This window comes from Pristiophorus japonicus, unplaced genomic scaffold (genome assembly GCF_044704955.1).
Source record: "Pristiophorus japonicus isolate sPriJap1 unplaced genomic scaffold, sPriJap1.hap1 HAP1_SCAFFOLD_515, whole genome shotgun sequence".
NCBI classification, from domain to species: Eukaryota; Metazoa; Chordata; class Chondrichthyes; family Pristiophoridae; genus Pristiophorus; species Pristiophorus japonicus.
Window position 1 is genome coordinate 137,186 of NW_027254421.1, and position 17,843 is coordinate 155,028.

At 54.3% G+C, this 17,843-nt stretch overlaps 1 protein-coding gene across 2 annotated transcripts in view; it reads left to right on the forward strand.

Annotated features, from left to right (window-relative positions):
- The window catches only part of LOC139253818 (von Willebrand factor A domain-containing protein 5A-like), a 48,892-nt gene extending 31,669 nt beyond the window's left edge, over positions 1–17,223 (forward strand). Inside the window, exons 13-20 of one of the 2 annotated variants that reach the window (XM_070873580.1) lie at positions 1,254–1,357; positions 2,560–2,771; positions 5,758–5,847; positions 7,547–7,675; positions 9,022–9,147; positions 12,737–12,858; positions 14,420–14,546; positions 16,844–17,223. In XM_070873580.1, coding sequence (XP_070729681.1) covers positions 1,254–1,357; positions 2,560–2,771; positions 5,758–5,847; positions 7,547–7,675; positions 9,022–9,147; positions 12,737–12,858; positions 14,420–14,546; positions 16,844–16,923 — 990 coding nt within the window. In that variant the 3' untranslated portion in view covers positions 16,924–17,223. The remainder of the gene's footprint in view (positions 1–1,253; positions 1,358–2,559; positions 2,772–5,757; positions 5,848–7,546; positions 7,676–9,021; positions 9,148–12,736; positions 12,859–14,419; positions 14,547–16,843) is intronic. The other variant, XM_070873581.1, reaches the window with a different exon arrangement.
- Positions 17,224–17,843: the final 620 nt, after the last annotated feature.

A 17,843-nucleotide genomic window follows, 5' to 3' on the forward strand; every position in this document is an offset into this window, starting at 1 on the left:
TCTAGAGGCGGGGGGGGGGCGGAACTGGGAGTGCAGGGGCTGTGGGTTTTCCCGGGCTGGGAGTGCAGGGGCTGTGGGGGGTTTCCTGGGCTATGAGTGCAGGGGCTGTGGGGTTTCCCAGGCTGGGAGTGCAGGGGCTGTGGGGGGTTTCCTGGGCTATGAGTGCAGGGGCTGTTGGGGGTTTCCCGGGCTGGGAGTGCAGGGGCTGTGGAGGGTTTCCTGGGCTATGAGTGCAGGGGCTGTGGGGTTTCCCAGGCTGGTAGTGCAGGGGCTGTGGGGGGTTTCCTGGGCTATGAGTGCAGGGGCTGTTGGGGGTTTCCCGGGCTGGGAGTGCAGGGGCTGTGGGGGGTTTCCTGGGCTATGAGTGCAGGGGCTGTAGGGGGTTTCCCGGGCTGGGAGTGCAGGGGCTGTGGGGGGTTTCCTGGGCTATGAGTGCAGGGGCTGTGGGGTTTCCCAGGCTGGGAGTGCAGGGGCTGTGGGGGGTTTCCTGGGCTATGAGTGCAGGGGCTGTGGGGGGTTTCCAAGGCTGGGAGTGCAGGGGCTGTGGGGGGTTTCCTGGGCTGGGTACGCAGGGGCTGTGGGGGGTTTCCTGGGCTGGGAGTGCAGGGGCTGTGGGGGGGTTTCCTGGGCTGGGTACGCAGGGGCTGTGGGGGGTTTCCTGGGCTGGGAGTGCAGGGGCTGTGGGGGGTTTCCTGGGCTGGGAGTGCAGGGGCTGTGGGGGGGGTTTCCCGGGCTGGGTACGCAGGGGCTGTGGGGGGTTTCCTGGGCTGGGAGTGCAGGGGCTGTGGGGGGGGTTTCCCGGGCTGGGTACGCAGGGGCTGTGGGGGGTTTCCTGGGCTGGGAGTGCAGGGGCTGTGGGGGGTTTCCTGGGCTGGGAGTGCAGGGGCTGTGGGGGGGTTTCCCGGGCTGGGTACGCAGGGGCTGTGGGGGGGTTTCCTGGGCTGGGTACGCAGTGGCTGTGGGGGGTTTCCTGGGCTGGGAGTGCAGGGGCTGTGCGGGGTTTCCCGGGCTGGGTACGCAGGGGCTGTGGGGGGTTTCCTGGGCTGGGAGTGCAGGGGCTGTGCGGGGTTTCCCGGGCTGGGTACGCAGGGGCTGTGGGGGGTTTCCTGGGCTGGGAGTGCAGGGGCTGTGCGGGGTTTCCCGGGCTGGGTACGCAGGGGATGTGGGGGTTTCCCGGGTGACAGTGCAGGGGCTGCAGTAAAGCGTGATGACCTTTGCCCTATGATGTAACCTGTGTTCTTTACCTCCCTCAGGTTGACCCCAGTCTGGAGGTCGAGGCGTCCCTGAAATATTCACTTGGAGACCAAATCGTCCAAAACAGCGCCAAGTTCGGCCTTCAGGCCGACAAGACCGGGAGGTAACTGGGCCCCAACTCAGCACCTGCTGTACCCAAGCCCCAGGCCCCAATTCAGGGCCCACTCTACCCTGGGGAACCAGGCCCCAATTCAGGTCCCACTCTACCTCATCTCAGCCCTAAATGGCCGACCCCTTATCCTGAGACTGTGTGACCCCTGGTTCTAGACTCCCCAGCCCGGGGGAAACACCCTCCCTGCATCTACCCTGTCAAGCCCTGTCCGAATGTTGTATGTTTCAATGAGATCACCTCTCATTCTTCTAAACTCCAGAGAATATCGACCCAGTCTGCTCAATCTCTCCTCATAGGACAATCCCCCCCATCCCAGGAATCAGTCTGGTGAACCTTCACCGCACTCCCTCGATGGCAAGTACATCCTTCCTTAGGTAAGGAGACCCAAACTGTACACAATACTCCAGGTGTGGTCTCACCAGGGCCTGATATAATCGCAGTAAGACGTCTTTACTCTTAGACTCAAATCCTCCTGTAATAAAGGCCAACATACTTTCTTCATTGCTTGCTGTACCTGCCTGTTAACGTTCAGTGATTGGTGTACAAGGACACCCAGGTCCCTCTGAACACCAACATTTCCCAATCTCTCTCCATTTAAAAATACTCTGTTTTTCTATTTTTCCTACCAAAGTGGATAACTTCACATCTCTCCACATTATATTCCATCTGCCATGTTCTTGCCCACTCACTTACCCTGTCTATATCCCCTTGAAGCCTCTTTGTATCCTCCTCACAACTTACATTCCCACCGAGCTTTGTATCATCAGCAAACTTGGTGTGATACCCCAATACTGGGGGTCCCTGTCAGTGATACCCCAATACTGGGGGTCCCTGTCACTGATACTCCAATACTGGGGGTCCCTGTCAGTGTGATACCCCAATACTGGGGGTCTGTGTCAGTGGGATACTCCAATACTGAGGGTCCCTGTCAGTGTGATGCCCCAATACTGGGGGACCCTGTCAGTGTGATACCCCAATACTGGGGGTCCCTATCAGTGATTCCCCAATACTGGGGGTCCCTGTCGGTGTGATACCCCAATACGGGGGGTCCCTGTCAGTGTGATACCCCAATACTGGGGGTCCCTGTCATTGTGATACCCCAATACTGGAGGTCCTTGTCAGTGTGATACCCCAATACTGGGGGTCCTGATGACACCGAGCCCCTCTCCGAACCTCTCTCTCTGTTCCTTCAGGTCCACCATTCACCACCTGGCAGCAAAGACCATGATCGGGAGCCTGGAGTCGGGCAGCGATCGAGACACGGAGGGTGTGAAAATTCGTATCATTGAGATCAGCACCCAGGCCAATGTCATCTCCTCCCACACAGCCTTCATCGCCATCAACAAAGATCTCAACCAGCCCTTGCAAGGGCCCTTGACCAGGCGTAGTATCCCGCTTTGTTCAGGTACAGTTATTGGGGTTAAGGATCTAATCCTTTAATTAGAATGAATGCCTGACCTTTCACCCTGTGGGACCTGGGGTCAAAGTCCGCCTGAGACTGACAGGGATGGACCTCTCTCTGATGCCGGGGTGGGGTCAGTCACTGACCTTTCACCCTGTGGGGCCTTGGGTCAAAGTCCGCCTGAGACTGACCGGGATGGACCCCCCTCTGATGGCTGGGTGGGGTCAGTCACTGACCTTTCACCCTGTGGGGCCTGGGGTCAAAGTCTGCCTGAGACTGACAGGGATGGACCTCTCTCTGATGCCGGGGTGGGGTCAGTCACTGACCTTTCACCCTGTGGGGCCTGGGGTCAAAGCCCGCCCGAGACTGACAGGGATGGTGCTCCCGGAAGGGCCCCCTTCAAGTGTCAACAGCTGAGGAAGAGGGACAGACACAGGCCCTGGTGAGGGGTGTGTGTGGGCTGGGCGAAGGGTGGGGCGGCGGGGGGGGGAGAGAGGTGCCCCTCTGGTGGTGGAGGGATGGGCGAATGAAGGTTGGCCGAAGGAGCCGGGTTCAAGGGTCGCGACGCCTTGGCTCCAATCGGTCGACTGGTTTCCCCGGTCACCCTATGGCTTTACACAGCACCGCCCCCCCCACAGTGGGCCCTGCAGGTACTGAGGGGAGGGGAGGGTCCCGGCTATGGCGCGTTGGACCCCTGCGGATCGCCAACTCTGGTTGGACCTATTCCTGGAGGCTTCATCACGTGACCTCCAACCACCCTGCCCCCCCCCCCCCCCCCCCCCCCCCACACATTGTACAGGGCCTTGGCGAGACCACACCTGGAGTACCGTAATGTAATTGATATAAAGTAGAGGAAAAGTGCTCGGGGAAACTAATGACCAGATCGCGGTCTTTGAGGTTATGAAAGTGTTCGATTGGGTACGTGTAGAGAGGATGTTCCCAGTTGTGGCGGAGTCCATACACAGGTGCCAGTCACTGTTCGATCCAATGGGGAATTCAGAAGAAACATCTTCACCCAGAGGGCAGTGAGAATGTGCCACTCGCTGCCACAGGGAGAGGTTGAGGTGAATAGTCTAGTTGCATTTAAGGGGAAGCTGGACAAACACACGAGGGAGAAGGGAACAGAGGGTTCTGTTGATGGCTGGTGATGAAGAATGATGGTAAGGAGACAGTAGCAAGGACCTGTTGGGCCGATTGGGCTGTTTCTGCGCGGCAGACGAGATGGAACTCCTGAATTTGGTCACCCGACCCGCCCATCCTTATGGTGGACCCCCTTCGCACGTCAATCGGAAAGTGAAAAGACTCTTTGTTACCCGGCCTACAAGGGCTGTAGTGATACCCGCCCTCCTGTGCGCCTCAGAAACATAGGCCATGTACAGTAGGCACCTCAAGTCGCTGGAGAAATACCACCAGCGCTGTCTCCGCAAGATCCTGCCAATCCCCCGGAAGGACAGACGCACCAACGTCGGCGTCCTCGACCAGGCCCAACATCCCCAGCATCGAAGCACTGACCACACTTGACCAGCTCCGCTGGGCAGGGCCACATTGTCCGCATGGCCCCCAGACACGAGACTCCCAAAGCGAGCGCTCTACTCGGAACTCCGACACGGCAAGCGAGCCCCAGGTGGGCAGAGGAAACGTTACAAGGGACCACCCTCAAAGCCTCCCCTGATAAAGTGCAACATTCCCCCACCGACACCTGGGAACCCCTGGGCCCAAAGGCCAGTCCCGCCCCTAAGTGGAGGAAGTGCATCCGGGAGGGCGCTGAGCACCTCGAGTCTCGTCGCCGAGAGCGCGCAGAAAGCAAGCGCCAGGCAGCGGAAGGAGCGTGCGGCAAACCAGTCCCACCCTCCCCTTCCCTCAACCACTGTCTGTCCCACCTGTGACAGGGACTGTGGCTCCTGTATTGGACCGTTCAGTCACCCGAGAACTCACTGTTAGAGTGGGAGCAAGTCTTCCTCGACTCCGAGGGACTGCCTGTGATGATGATGACAAGAAGATGTGACCCTGCCTCAGCCAAGAACCGGTCCGACTCCCTCACACAGGTGTGCCTAGAGTCAGCGCACAGCACACCAGCCACCAACGTATTCCAGAGGTCCACCGCCTCTCTGGGACCGCCCAACATCTCGCCTTCGATAGACTGGGATGAGATGGGTTTGTCTTCCTGTTGGGTAAAGGGTGTGGAGGGGGGCGATCTGGGACAAAGGTGGCTACGTGGAGCTGCGGTTCGGATCTGAGATTAATGGCGGAACAGGCTCCAACATCAGAACATCAGAAACAGGAGCAGGAGTCGGCCATTCGGCCCCTCGAGCCTGCTCCGCCATTCAATAAGATCACGGCTGATCTGATCATGGGCTCAGCTCCACTTCCCCGCCCGCTCCCCATAACCCTTCACTCCCTTATCGCTCAAAAATCTGTCTATCTCCACCTTAAATATATTCAATGACCCAGCCTCCACAGCTCTCTGGGGCAGAGAATTCCACAGATTTACAACCCTCTGAGAGAAGAAATTCCTCCTCATCTCAGTTTTAAATGGGTGGCCCCTTATTCTGAGACTATGCCCCCTAGTTCCAGTCTCCCCCACGAGGGGAAACATTCTCTCTGCATCCACCTTGTCAAGCCCCCTCATTATCTTATACGTTTCAATAAGATCACCTCTCATTCTTCTGAACTCCAATGAGTAGAGGCCCAACCTGCCCAACCTTTCCTCATAAGTCAACCCCCTCGTCTCAGGAATCGACCGAGTGAACCTTCTCTGAACAGCCTCCAAAGCAAGTATATCCCTCCTTAAATACGGAGACCAAAACGGCACGCAGTACTCCAGGTGTGGCCTCACCAATACCCTGTACAGTTGTAGCAGGACTTCTCTGCTTTTATACTCAATGCCGGGGGCTGGGGTGGGAGAGGGGTGGGAGGGTTTCCTCCTGTTACTACGAAGGAGCGGGATTGGCGGGGATTTTTCCTAATGGCTGTTTCCATTCTTTTATAGGATATCAGCAAATGAGACACACTTCAAGCTTTCCAAAAATGATGATGAGCATGCAAATGTGCCCGTTACCCGCCATCAACAATATTAATGGTGATCAAAGCTTGACGTGTTCTCAGTCTGGGTGACAGCCCAGTACTGTTTGCCTGTGACCTTTCACTCCCCTGTATGTGCGCGCACCCTTCCCCCATTCTCTCTGGGGGGGGTTGCAGGGGAGAGAAATAAAGAATTGTACATTTCTGCAGTGCCTGTCACCACCTCAGGGGGCGCCAGAGCGCTTCACCGCCAATGGAAAACCTCTGAACCGTTACAATGCCCAGTTGGCGCACAGCAAGATCCCACAAACAGCAGTGCGATGAATGAGCAGATCGCCTCTTTAGAGGGATGCTGGTTGAAGGATAAAATATTGGGCCCCGGGACACCGTTTGGGGGGGGGGGGGGGGGTAGAGAGCTCGGTGTCTTCTTCCAAATAGCGGCCCTGGGGTCTTTAAGGTCCACCTGAGGGGGGCAGATCTGCTGGGGGAGGGGGGCACCTCGGATGGTGCAGCATTCCTTCGGTACGGGCACCCCGGGGAGTGTTGGGCCTGGATTGTGAGGGGCTTGAGCCTCTGGAGCTGGGTGGGGGGGTCTCGAACCCACGGACCCTCTGACTGAGAGCGAGTCGCAACCTGGCCACGGCTGACCCAGTGAGCGAGCGAGTGAGCGCTTTGGGGCTTTCCCAACCCGAGGAACATCAGAAACAGGAGCAGGAGTCGGCCATTCGGCCCCTCGAGCCTGCTCCGCCATTCAATACGATCAAGGCTGATCCGATCATGGACTCAGCTCCACTTCCCCGCCCGCTCCCCATAACCCTTCACTCCCTTATCGCTCAAAAATCTGTCTATCTCCGCCTTAAATATATTCAATGACCCAGCCCCCACAGCTCTCTGGGGCAGAGAATTCCACAGATTTACAACCCTCTGAGAGAAGAAATTCCTCCTCATCTCAGTTTTAAATGGGCGGCCCCTTATTCTAATATCCTGCCCTCTAGTTCTAGTCTTCCCCCATTAGTGGAAACATCCTCTCTGCATCCACCTTGTCGAGCCCCCTCGTAATCTGATACGTTTCGATAAGATCACCTCTCATTCTTCTGAATTCCAATGAGTAGAGGCCCAACCTCCTCAACCTTTCCTCATAAGTCAATTCCCAGAATCAACCGAGTGAACCTTCTCTGAACTGCCTCCAAAGCAAGTATATACTTTCGTAAATATGGAAACCAAAACTGCACGCAGTACTCCAGGTGTGGCCTCACCAATACCCTGTATAACTGTAGCAAGACTTCCCTGCTTTTATACTCCATCCCCTTTGCAATAGAGGCCAAGATACCATTGGCCTTCCTGATCACTTGCTGTACCTGCAGACTATCATTTTGTGTTTCATGCACAAGTAACCCCCAGGTCCCTCTGTACTGCGGCACTTTGCAATCTTTCTCCATTTAAATAATAACTTGCTCTTTGATTTTTTTTCTGCCAAAGTGCATGACCTCACACTTTCCAACATTATACTCCATCTGCCAAAATGTTGCCCGCTGACTGAGCCTGAGTCCGCGCTCAGCCGGACATCCGTGGGTCATCCGGCTCCCGCCCTTCCTGCTACCCCCACTCCCCTTTCCCGTCTCCGACAGGCCCGGCCGCTCGGTAGGCCTCGACCCGAGGACCCTGCGCTCCGACTCTCTGAGCGGGTGGGTGGCGTCGCCGCGGAGACGGGAAGGGGAATAGACTCGGCTAACGCTGTCCCGATCGTTTGTCCGCAGCCATGGCCATCAATTCTCAGAGACGTCGCGGTAAACGGTCTCTGGAGCCGAAGCCCAATCTAATAATGAAGCAGTGCGGCTTAGGATTGCTGGCAAGCACCGCCATGGACGAACACACCTGGCAGTCAGGTAAAGACAGACTTACACGCCGCCTTATTTCACCGCCCCAAAGCGTCCCACGGCCAATGTGGTACTTTGCTGAAGTGTGCTCGCTGTTGCATTGTGGGAAACGCGGTTAGCCCATTTGATAATCGCCCCTGAGGCCCCTTGGGATGTTTTACTAGGAGCAGGAGTCGGCCATTCGGCCCCTCGAGCCTGCTCCGCCATTCAATACGATCATGGCTGATCCGATCATGGACTCAGCTCCACTTCCCCGCCCGCTCCCCATAACCCTTCACTCCCTTATCGCTCAAAAATCTGTCTATCTCCACCTTAAATATATTCAATGACCCAGCCCTCCACAGCTCTCTGGGGCAGAGAATTCCACAGATTTACAACCCTCCGAGAGAAGAAATTCCTCCTCATCTCAGTTTTAAATGGGCGGCCCCTTCTTCTAAGACCATGCCCCCTAGTTCTAGTCTCCCCCATCAGTGGAAACATCCTCTCTGCATCCACCTTGTCGAGCCCCCCTCATAATCTTATACGTTGCGATAAGATCACCTCTCATTCTTCCAAACTCCAATGAGTAGAGGCCCAACCTCCTCAACCTTTCCTCATAAGTCAACCCCCTCATCCCCGGAATCAACCGAGTGAACCGTCTCTGAACTGCCTCCAAAACAAGTATATCCTTTCGTAAATATGGAAACCAAAACTGCACGCAGTATTCCAGGTGTGACCTCACCGATACCCTGTATAACTGGAGCAAGACTTCCCTGCTTTTAGAAACATAGGAAATAGGTGCAGGAGTAGGCCATTCGGCCCTTCGAGCCTGCACCACCATTCAATATGATCATGGCTGATCATGCAACTTTTATACTCCATCTCCTTTGCAATAAAGGCCAAGATACCATTGGCCTTCCTGATCACTTGCTGTACCTGCACACTAACCTTTTGTGTTTCATGCACAAGGACCCCCAAGTCCCGCTGTACTGCAGCACTTTGCAATCTTTCTCCATTTAAATAATAACTTGCTCTTTGATTTTTTTTTTCTGCCAAAGTGCATGACCTCACACATTCCGACGTTATACTCCATCTGACAAATTCTTGCCCACTCACTGAACCTGAGTCCGCGCTCAGCCGGACATCCGCGGGTCATCCGGCTCCCGCCCTTCCTGCTAACCCCCCCCCCCCCCCCCGTCTCCGCGGCGACGGCACCGACAGGCTCGGCCGCTGGGTAGGCCTCGAACCGAGGGCCCTGTGCTCCGACTCTCTGAATGTTTGGGGGGCATCGCCGTGGAGACGGGAGGGGTGGGTAGGCGGGGGTGGGGGGGTGAAGGGAAGTCTCGGCTAACACTGTCCCGATCGTTTCTCCGCAGACATGGGCATCGATTGTGCGGGAGAACTTGGCAGTGAACTGACTCTGGAGGAGCAGTCCGCTCTATTAACGACGGAGTCCGGATCTGTGGAAAGCGACTTGTTGGACGAGGACACCCGGCAGTCAGGTAAAGACAGACTTACACGCCGCCTCAGTTCACCGCCCCAAAGCGTCCCACGGCCAATGTGGTACCCAGCTTGAAGTGTGCTCGCTGTTGCATTGTGGGAAACGCGGGAAGCCCATTTGATAATCGCCCGTGAGGCCCTTTGGGACGTTTTAACGATGAGAACATAAGAAATAGGGACAGGAGTCGGCCATTCGCCCCTCTCGAGCCTGCTCCGCCATGCAACAAGATCATGGCTGATCCGATCATGGACTCAGCTCCACTTCCCCGCCCGCTCCCCATAATCCCTTATCCCCTCACCGGTTAAGAAGGTGATCTTATTGGAACATATAAGATTCTGAGGGGGCTCGACAGGGTGGATGCAGAGAGGATGTTTCCCCTCGTGGGGGGAGCTAGAACTAGGGGGCATAGTTTAAGAATAAGGGGCCGCCCATTCAAAACTGAGATGAGGAGGAATTTCTTCTCTGAGGGTTGTAAATCTGTGGAATTCTCTGCCCCAGAGAGCTGTGGAGGCTGGGACATTGAATATATTTAAGGTGGAGATAGACAGATGTTTGAGCGATAAGGGAGTGAAGGGTTATGGGGAGCGGGCGGGGAAGTGGAGCTGAGTCCATGATCGGATCAGCCATGATCTTATTGAATGGCGGAGCAGGCTCGAGGGGCCGAATGGCCGACTCCTGCTCCTATTTCTTATGATGGAGTGATCAAATTAAGCGCAAGAGAGGCAGAAAAGGTTATAGAGCTGGAGGAGGTTACAGAGATAGGGAGGGGGTGAGGCCACGAAGGGTTTGAACATGAGGATGAGAATTTTGAAGTGAAGGCGTTGTGGGACCGGGGGCCAATGTAGATTCAGCGAGCACAAGGGGAGATAGAAACATAGAAAATAGGTGCAGGAGTAGGCCATTCGGCCCTTCGAGCCTGCACCACCATTCAATAAGATCATGGCTGATCATTCCTTCAGTACCCCTTTCCTGCTTTCTCTCCATACCCCTTGATCCCTTTAGCCGTAAGGGCCACATCTAACTCCCTCTTGAATATATTTAGTGAATTGGCCTCAACAACTCTCTGCGGTAGGGAATTCCACAGGTTCACCACTCTCTGAGTGAAGAAGTTTCTCCTCATCTCGGTCCTAAATGGCTTACCTCTTATCCTTAGACTATGTACGCTGGTTCTGGACTTCCCCAACATCGGGAACATTCTTGCTGCATCTAACCTGTCCCGTCCCGTCAGAATTTTATCTGTTTCAATGAGATCCCCTCTTATTCTTCTAAATTCTAGTGAATATAAGCCTAGTCGATCCAGTCTTTCTTCATATGTCAGTCCTGTCATCCCGGGAATCAGTCTGGTGAACCTTCGCTGCACTCCCTCAATAGCAAGAACGTCCTTCCTCCAATTAGGAGACCAACACTGAACACAATATTCCAGGTGAGGCCTCACCAAGGCCCTGTACAACTGCAGTAAGACCTCCCTGCTCCTATACTCAAATCCTCTCGCTATGAAGGCCAACATGCCATTTGCCTTCTTCACCGCCTGCTGTACCTGCATGCCAACCTTCAATGACTGATGAACCATGACACCCAGATCTCGTTGCACCTCCCCTTTTCCTAATCTGCCACCATTCAGATAATAATCTGCCTTCCTGTTTTTACCACCAAAGTGGATAACCTCACATTTATCCACATTATACCACATCTGCCATGTATTTGCCCACTCACCTAACCTATCCAAGTCACCCTGCAGCCTCTTAGCATCCCCCTCACAGCTCACACCGCCACATAGCTTAGTGTCATCTGCAAACTTGGAGATATTGCATTCAATTCCTTCGTCTAAATCATTAATGTATATTGTAAATAGCTGGGGTCCCAGCACTGAACCCTGCGGCACTCCACTAGTCACTGCCTGCCGTTCTGAAAAGGACCCGTTTATTCCGACTCTCTGCTTCCTGTCTGCCAACCAGTTCTCTATCCACGTCAGCACATTACCCCCAATACCATGTGCTTTAATTTTGCACACTAATCTCTTGTGTGGGACCTTGTCAAAAGCCTTTTGAAAGTCCAAATACACCACATCCACTGGTTCTCCCTTGTCCACTCTACTAGTTACATCCTCAAAAAATTCTAGAAGATTTGTCAAGCATGATTTCCCTTTCATAAATCCATGCTGACTTGGACCGATCCTGTCACTGCTTTCCAAATGCGTTGCTAATACATCTTTAATAATTGATTCCAACATTTTCCCCACTACTGATGTCAGACTGACCGGTCTAAAATTCCGTTTTCTCTCTCCCTCCTTTTCTAAAAAGTGGTGTTACATTAGCTACCCTCCAATCCATAGGAATTGATCCAGAGTCTATGGACTGTTGGAAAATGATCACCAATGCATCCACTATTTCTAGTGCCACTTCCTTAAGTACTCTGGGATGCAGACTAGCAGGCCCTAGGGATTTATCGGCCTTCAATCCCATCAATTTCCCCAACACAATTTGCTGACTAATAAGGATTTCCTTTAGTTCCTTCTCACGAGACCCTCGGTCCCCTAGTATTTCCGGAAGGTTATTTGTGTCTTCCTTCGTGAAGACAGAACCAAAGTATTTGTTCAATTGGTCTGCCATTTCCTTGTTCCCCATTATAAATTCACCTGAATCTGACTGCAAGGGACCTACATCAGTCTTCACTAATCGTTTTCTCTTCACCTATCTGTAGAAGCTTTTGCAGTCAGTTTTTATGCTCCCTGCAAGCTTACTCCCATACTCTTATTTCCCCCTTCCTAATTAAACCCTTAGTCCTCCTCTGCTGAATTCTAAATTTCTCCCACTCCTCAGGTTTGCTGCTTTTTTTTGACCAATTTATATGCCTCTTCCTTGGATTTAACAGCATCCCTAATTTTCCTTGTAAGCCAGGGCTGAGCCACATTACCCGTTTTAGACAGGGATGTACAATTGTTGAAGTTCATCCATTGCCAATCCACCGTTAACCCTTTAAGGATCATTCGCCAGTCTATCCTAGCCAATTCACGTCTCACACCATTGAAGTTACCCTTCTTTAATTTCAGGACCCTAGTCTCTGAATTAACTGTGTCACTCTCCATCATAGTGAAGAATTTACCATACTATGGTCAGTCTTCCCCAAGGGGCCTCGCGCAACAAGATTGCCAATGAATCCTCTCTCATTACACAAGACCCAGTCTAGGATGGCCAGCTCTCTGGTTGGGTGAGCGGGACTTGGTGCGAGTTGGGACACGGGGCAAAACAGAGTTTTGGACGAGCAGAAGTTTACCGAGGGGGCGGGAGGGGGTAAGTTGGGCGGCCGGCCTGGTGCGCGTTGGAATGGTCTAGTCTGGGGGTTTTGGCAGCAGGTGGGCTGAGGGTTATGGAAGGGGGAAGCTGGCGGTCTCGGCGACGGGGTCAGAAGCTGGGCTCGGGGGTCCGGTGGGCCGAGGTTCTCGAGATTTGTTTACCCACAGAATGGAGCCTTTAGGAAAGGGGCCTTTCGAGGGGCTGCACGGAGGCCCATTCTGTCGCCCCCGATTCACGATGGTCTCTTCTCTCTCCGCACCACCCACCCCCCCCTCCCCCGACTTCCCCTCCCGGCAGAGCCTCCGGTGATGAAGCTGATTTCCCTGCAGAACGCAAATGGATCTTGGAGTCTGGGCGGCGGACTGGAGCCACTGCTAGGCCTGAGGCCTAACGAGATCGGACGCACCATCCCCCGCCAGGTGAGGCCTCAGCACGAGCCCAGCTTCTCGATTGGCGTCAAGGGGAAGGGGAAGGAAAGGGCCCCCCACCCAGAGACGGTCAAACCCAGGGCCCTGCCTGGCCCCCTCAGGTGGATGGACGCAGGAGGTCCCCACGCTCACTATTGCAAGAGGAGCAGGGTAGTGGGGGCGGGAGTTCTCCCTGGTGTCCCGGCCCAATATTTATCCCTCAGAAAATAGCACTGAAAGAAAACCACACCGTCTTGTGTTAGGAGTACATAAGAGCCAGGAGCAGGCCACCGGGCCCCTCGAGCCTGCTCCGCCATTCAGTCTTTAACTCCACCCCGACAGGCTAGACGGGGCCTCGGTTTAACGTCTCACCCGAAAGACGGCACCTCCGACAGTGCGGCACTCCCTCAGGACGGGCACTGGGGAGCGTGGGCCCTGGGCTATGAGAGTGCGACCCTCTGACTCGGAGGGGAGAGCGGTAGCCACGGGGCCCCAGGGCTGACTCCAGAACGACACACACGTTGAAACAAAGATCGGGGCAGATTCCTTGCCCCCTCCCGATTTTCCCCCTCCCCATCACACCCCCCTCCCCATCACACCCCCCTCCCCATCACACCCCCCTCCCCATCACACCCCCCTCCCCATCACACCCCCCTCCCCATCACACCCCCCTCCCCATCACACCCCCCTCCCCATCACACCCCCCTCCCCATCACACCCCCCTCCCCATCACACCCCCCTCCCCATCACACCCCCCTCCCCATCACACCCCCCTCCCCATCACACCCCCCTCCCCATCACACCCCCCTCCCCATCACACCCCCCTCCCCATCACACCCCCCTCCCCATCACACCCCCCTCCCCATCACACCCCCCTCCCACTCCCCATCACTCCCCCCCCACTCCCCCCCCCACTCCCCATCACCCCCCCCCCCACTCCCCATCACCCCCCCCCACTCCCCATCACCCCCCCCCTCACTCCCCATCACCCCCCCCCCCCACTCCCCATCACCCCCCCCCCCACTCCCCATCACCCCCCCCCCCCACTCCCCATCACCACCCCCCCCCCCCCACTCCCCATCACCCCCCCCCCCCACTCCCCATCACCCCCCCCCCCCCCACTCCCCATCACCCCCCAGATTCCCCCTCCACCCTCACCCCTCCCCACCCCAATACGACCTGGAATACCTGGTCATTGCCATGTGGCTGTCACAGCCCGTGCCCCAAAGCCTGGCCCCATGGGCGAGGACAGAGCACACAACAGGGCCACAAAATGAATCAATGGGACAGTGTAGAGTGAGCTTTACTCTGTATCTAACCCCCTGTACCTGCCCTGGGAGTGTTTGATGGGACAGTGTAGAGGGAACTTTACTCTGTATCTAACCCGTGCTGTACCTGCCCTGGGAGTGTTTGATGGGACAGTGTAGAGTGAGCTTTACTCTGTATTTAACCCCGTGCTGTACCTCCCCTGTCCATCTTTAACGTACTATATCTGACTGTGCTATATGTCTGTGTCTGGTTTAACCCTGATCTCCTGCTCTCTCTCACTGCTGCTTCTCTCTGTCCCTTTAAGGACATTGATCAGACTCTGTGGGTCACGGTGCTGGTGGTGATTTGGCTTCATGCCTTTGGTGCCGACACGAAGGATGAGTGGGAGCTTTTGGTGGACAAATCGGTGTCCTGGATCAAGGCCAATGCAGGTGAGGGCGAAGGTCACATCAGAGGTCAGGGGGCAGTGGTCAACACAAGAAGATCTCTGAGCAATCAACCCAAAGTCTCTCAGTCCCTCTCCCTCAGGGTGATATCTGTACACTGACTGGTGTCTCTCAGTCCCCTCTCCCTCAGGGTGATATCTGTACACTGACTGGTGTCTCTCAGTCCCTTCTCCCTCAGGGAGATATCTGTACACCGACTGGTGTCTCTCAGTCCCTCTCCCTCAGGGAGATATCTGTACACTGACTGATGTCTCTCAGTCTTTCTCCCTCAGGGAGATATCTGTACACTGACTGGTGTCTCTCAGTCTTTCTCCCTCAGGGAGATATCTGTACACTGACTGGTGTCTCTCAGTCCCTCTCCCTCAGGGAGATATCTGTACACTGACTGGTGTCTCTCAGTCCCTCTCCCTCAGGGAGATATCTGTACACTGACTGGTGTCTCTCAGTCCCTCTCCCTCAGGGAGATATCTGTACACTGACTGGTGTCTCTCAGTCCCTCTCCCTCAGGGAGATATCTGTTCACTGACTGGTGTCTCTCAGTCCCTCTCCCTCAGGGAGATATCTGTACACTGACTGGTGTCTCTCAGTCCCTCTCCCTCAGGGAGATATCTGTACACTGATTGGTGTCTCTCAGTCCCCTCTCCCTCAGGGAGATATCTGTACACTGACTGGTGTCTCTCAGTCCTCCTCCCTCAGGGAGATATCTGGACACTGACTGCTGTCTCTCAGTCCCTCTCCCTCAGAGAGATACCTGTACACTGACTGGTGTCTCTCAGTCCCCTCTCTCTCAGGGAGATATCTGTACACTGACTGGTGTCTCTCAGTCCTCCTCCCTCAGGGAGATATATGTACACGGACTGGTGTCTCTCAGTCCCTCTCCCTCAGGGAGATATCTGTACACTGACTGATGTCTCTCAGTCTTTCTCCCTCAGGGAGATATCTGTACACTGACTGGTGTCTCTCAGTCTTTCTCCCTCAGGGAGATATCTGTACACTGACTGGTGTCTCTCAGTCCCTCTCCCTCAGGGAGATATCTGTACACTGACTGGTGTCTCTCAGTCCCTCTCCCTCAGGGAGATATCTGTACACTGACTGGTGTCTCTCAGTCCCTCTCCCTCAGGGAGATATCTGTACACTGACTGGTGTCTCTCAGTCCCTCTCCCTCAGGGAGATATCTGTTCACTGACTGGTGTCTCTCAGTCCCATCTCCCTCAGGGAGATATCTGTACACTGATTGGTGTCTCTCAGTCCCCTCTCCCTCGGGGAGATATCTGTACACTTGACTGGTGTCTCTCAGTCCCATCTCCCTCAGGGAGATATCTGGACACTGGTGTCTCTCAGTCCCTCTCCCTCAGAGAGATACCTGTACACTGACTGGTGTCTCTCAGTCCCCTCTCCCTCAGGGAGATATCTGTACACTGACTGGTGTCTCTCAGTCCTCCTCCCTCAGGGAGATATCTGTACACTGACTGGTGTCTCTCAGTCCCATCTCCCTCAGGGAGATATCTGTACACTGATTGGTGTCTCTCAGTCCCCTCTCCCTCGGGGAGATATCTGTACACTTGACTGGTGTCTCTCAGTCCCATCTCCCTCAGGGAGATATCTGTACACTGGTGTCTCTCAGTCCCCTCTCCCTCAGGAGATATCTGTACACTTGACTGGTGTCTCTCAGTCCCCTCTCCCTCAGGGAGATATCTGTACACTGACTGGTGTCTCTCAGTCCCTCTCCCTCCGGGAGAAATCTGTACACTGACTGGTGTCTCTCAGTCCCTCTCCCTCAGGGAGATATCTGTACACTGACTGGTGTCTCTCAGTCCCTCTCTCTCAGGGAGATATCTGTACACTGACTGGTGTCTGTCAGTCCCCTCTCCCTCGGAGATATCTGTACACTGACTGGTGTCTCTCAGTCCCTCTCTCTCAGGGAGATATCTGTACACTGACTGGTGTCTCTCAGTCCCTCTCTCTCAGGGAGATATCTGTACACTGACTGGTGTCTCTCAGTCCCCTCTCCCTCAGGGAGATATCTGTACACTGACTGGTGTCTCTCAGTCCCCCTCCCTCAGGGAGATATCTGTACACTGACTGATGTCTCTCAGCCCCTCTCCCTCAGGGAGATATCTGTACACTGACTGGTGTCTCTCAGTCCCCTCTCCCTCAGGGAGATATCTGGACATTGACTGGTGTCTCTCAGTCCCTCTCTCTCTCAGGGAGATATCTGTACACTGACTGGTGTGTCTCTATCCTACATTAACCATTATTTTAATTCTCGTTTCCCACTCCAGGCCCAGACCTCGGAGGATGTGTGAAAGCTGGAAACGACCTGTTGAAAACTTCGGTCGATCCACACATGTTTGGACTGTGAAGGAACTTTGAAAGTATAAGAAAAAGGATCAAATTAATACTTACGATTTGATTTAACAACCATAGCTTGTCCTTGGTGTAAAAGGACGGATTCTTGCTCACTCTCTCTCTCTCTCTCTCTCTCTCTCTCTCTCTCCATTTCTGCTGGTTCTTGGTCTTAAGGTTCTCAAAAGTACTGCTAAAAAATTTGATTCTTGGAACATTTGAGATGTTTTGTAAATTGAAGAAATATATCGTTATTTCAATGCTTTGTGTAATCATCCGACTTTCAAATAAATTATACTGCTCGATTTAACCTGAATGTTTTTGGGTCTGACTGTGTGGTAATTGTCAGCATTCAAGATAGACGAGGGTGCAGTGAAGGGTGTGGGTTATATCAGTGTTACAGTGAGGGGTGTGGGGTATATCAGTGTTACAATGAGGGATGTGGGGTATATCAGTGTTACAGTGTGGGGTATATCAGTGTTACAGTGAGGGGTGTAGGGTATATCAGTGTTACAGTGAGGAGTGTGGGTTATATCAGTGTTACAGTGAGGGGTGTGGGGTATATCAGTGTTACAGTGAGGGGTGTGGGGTATATCAGTGTTACAGTGAGGGGTGTGGGGTATATCAATGTTACAGTGAGGGGTGTGGGGTATATCAGCGTTACAGTGAGGGGTGTGGGGTATATCAGTGTTACAGTGAGGGATGTGGGGTATTTCAGTGTGTTACAGTGAGGGGTGTGGTGTATATCAGTGTTACAGTGAGGGATGTGGTGTATTTCAGTCTGTTGCAGTGAGTGGTGTGGGTTATATCAGTGTTACAGTGAGGGGTGTGGGGTATATCAGTGTTACAGTGAAGGGTGTGGGGTATATCAGTGTTACAGTGAGGGGTGTGGGGTATATCAGTGTTACAGTGAGGGGTGTGGGGTATATCAGTGTT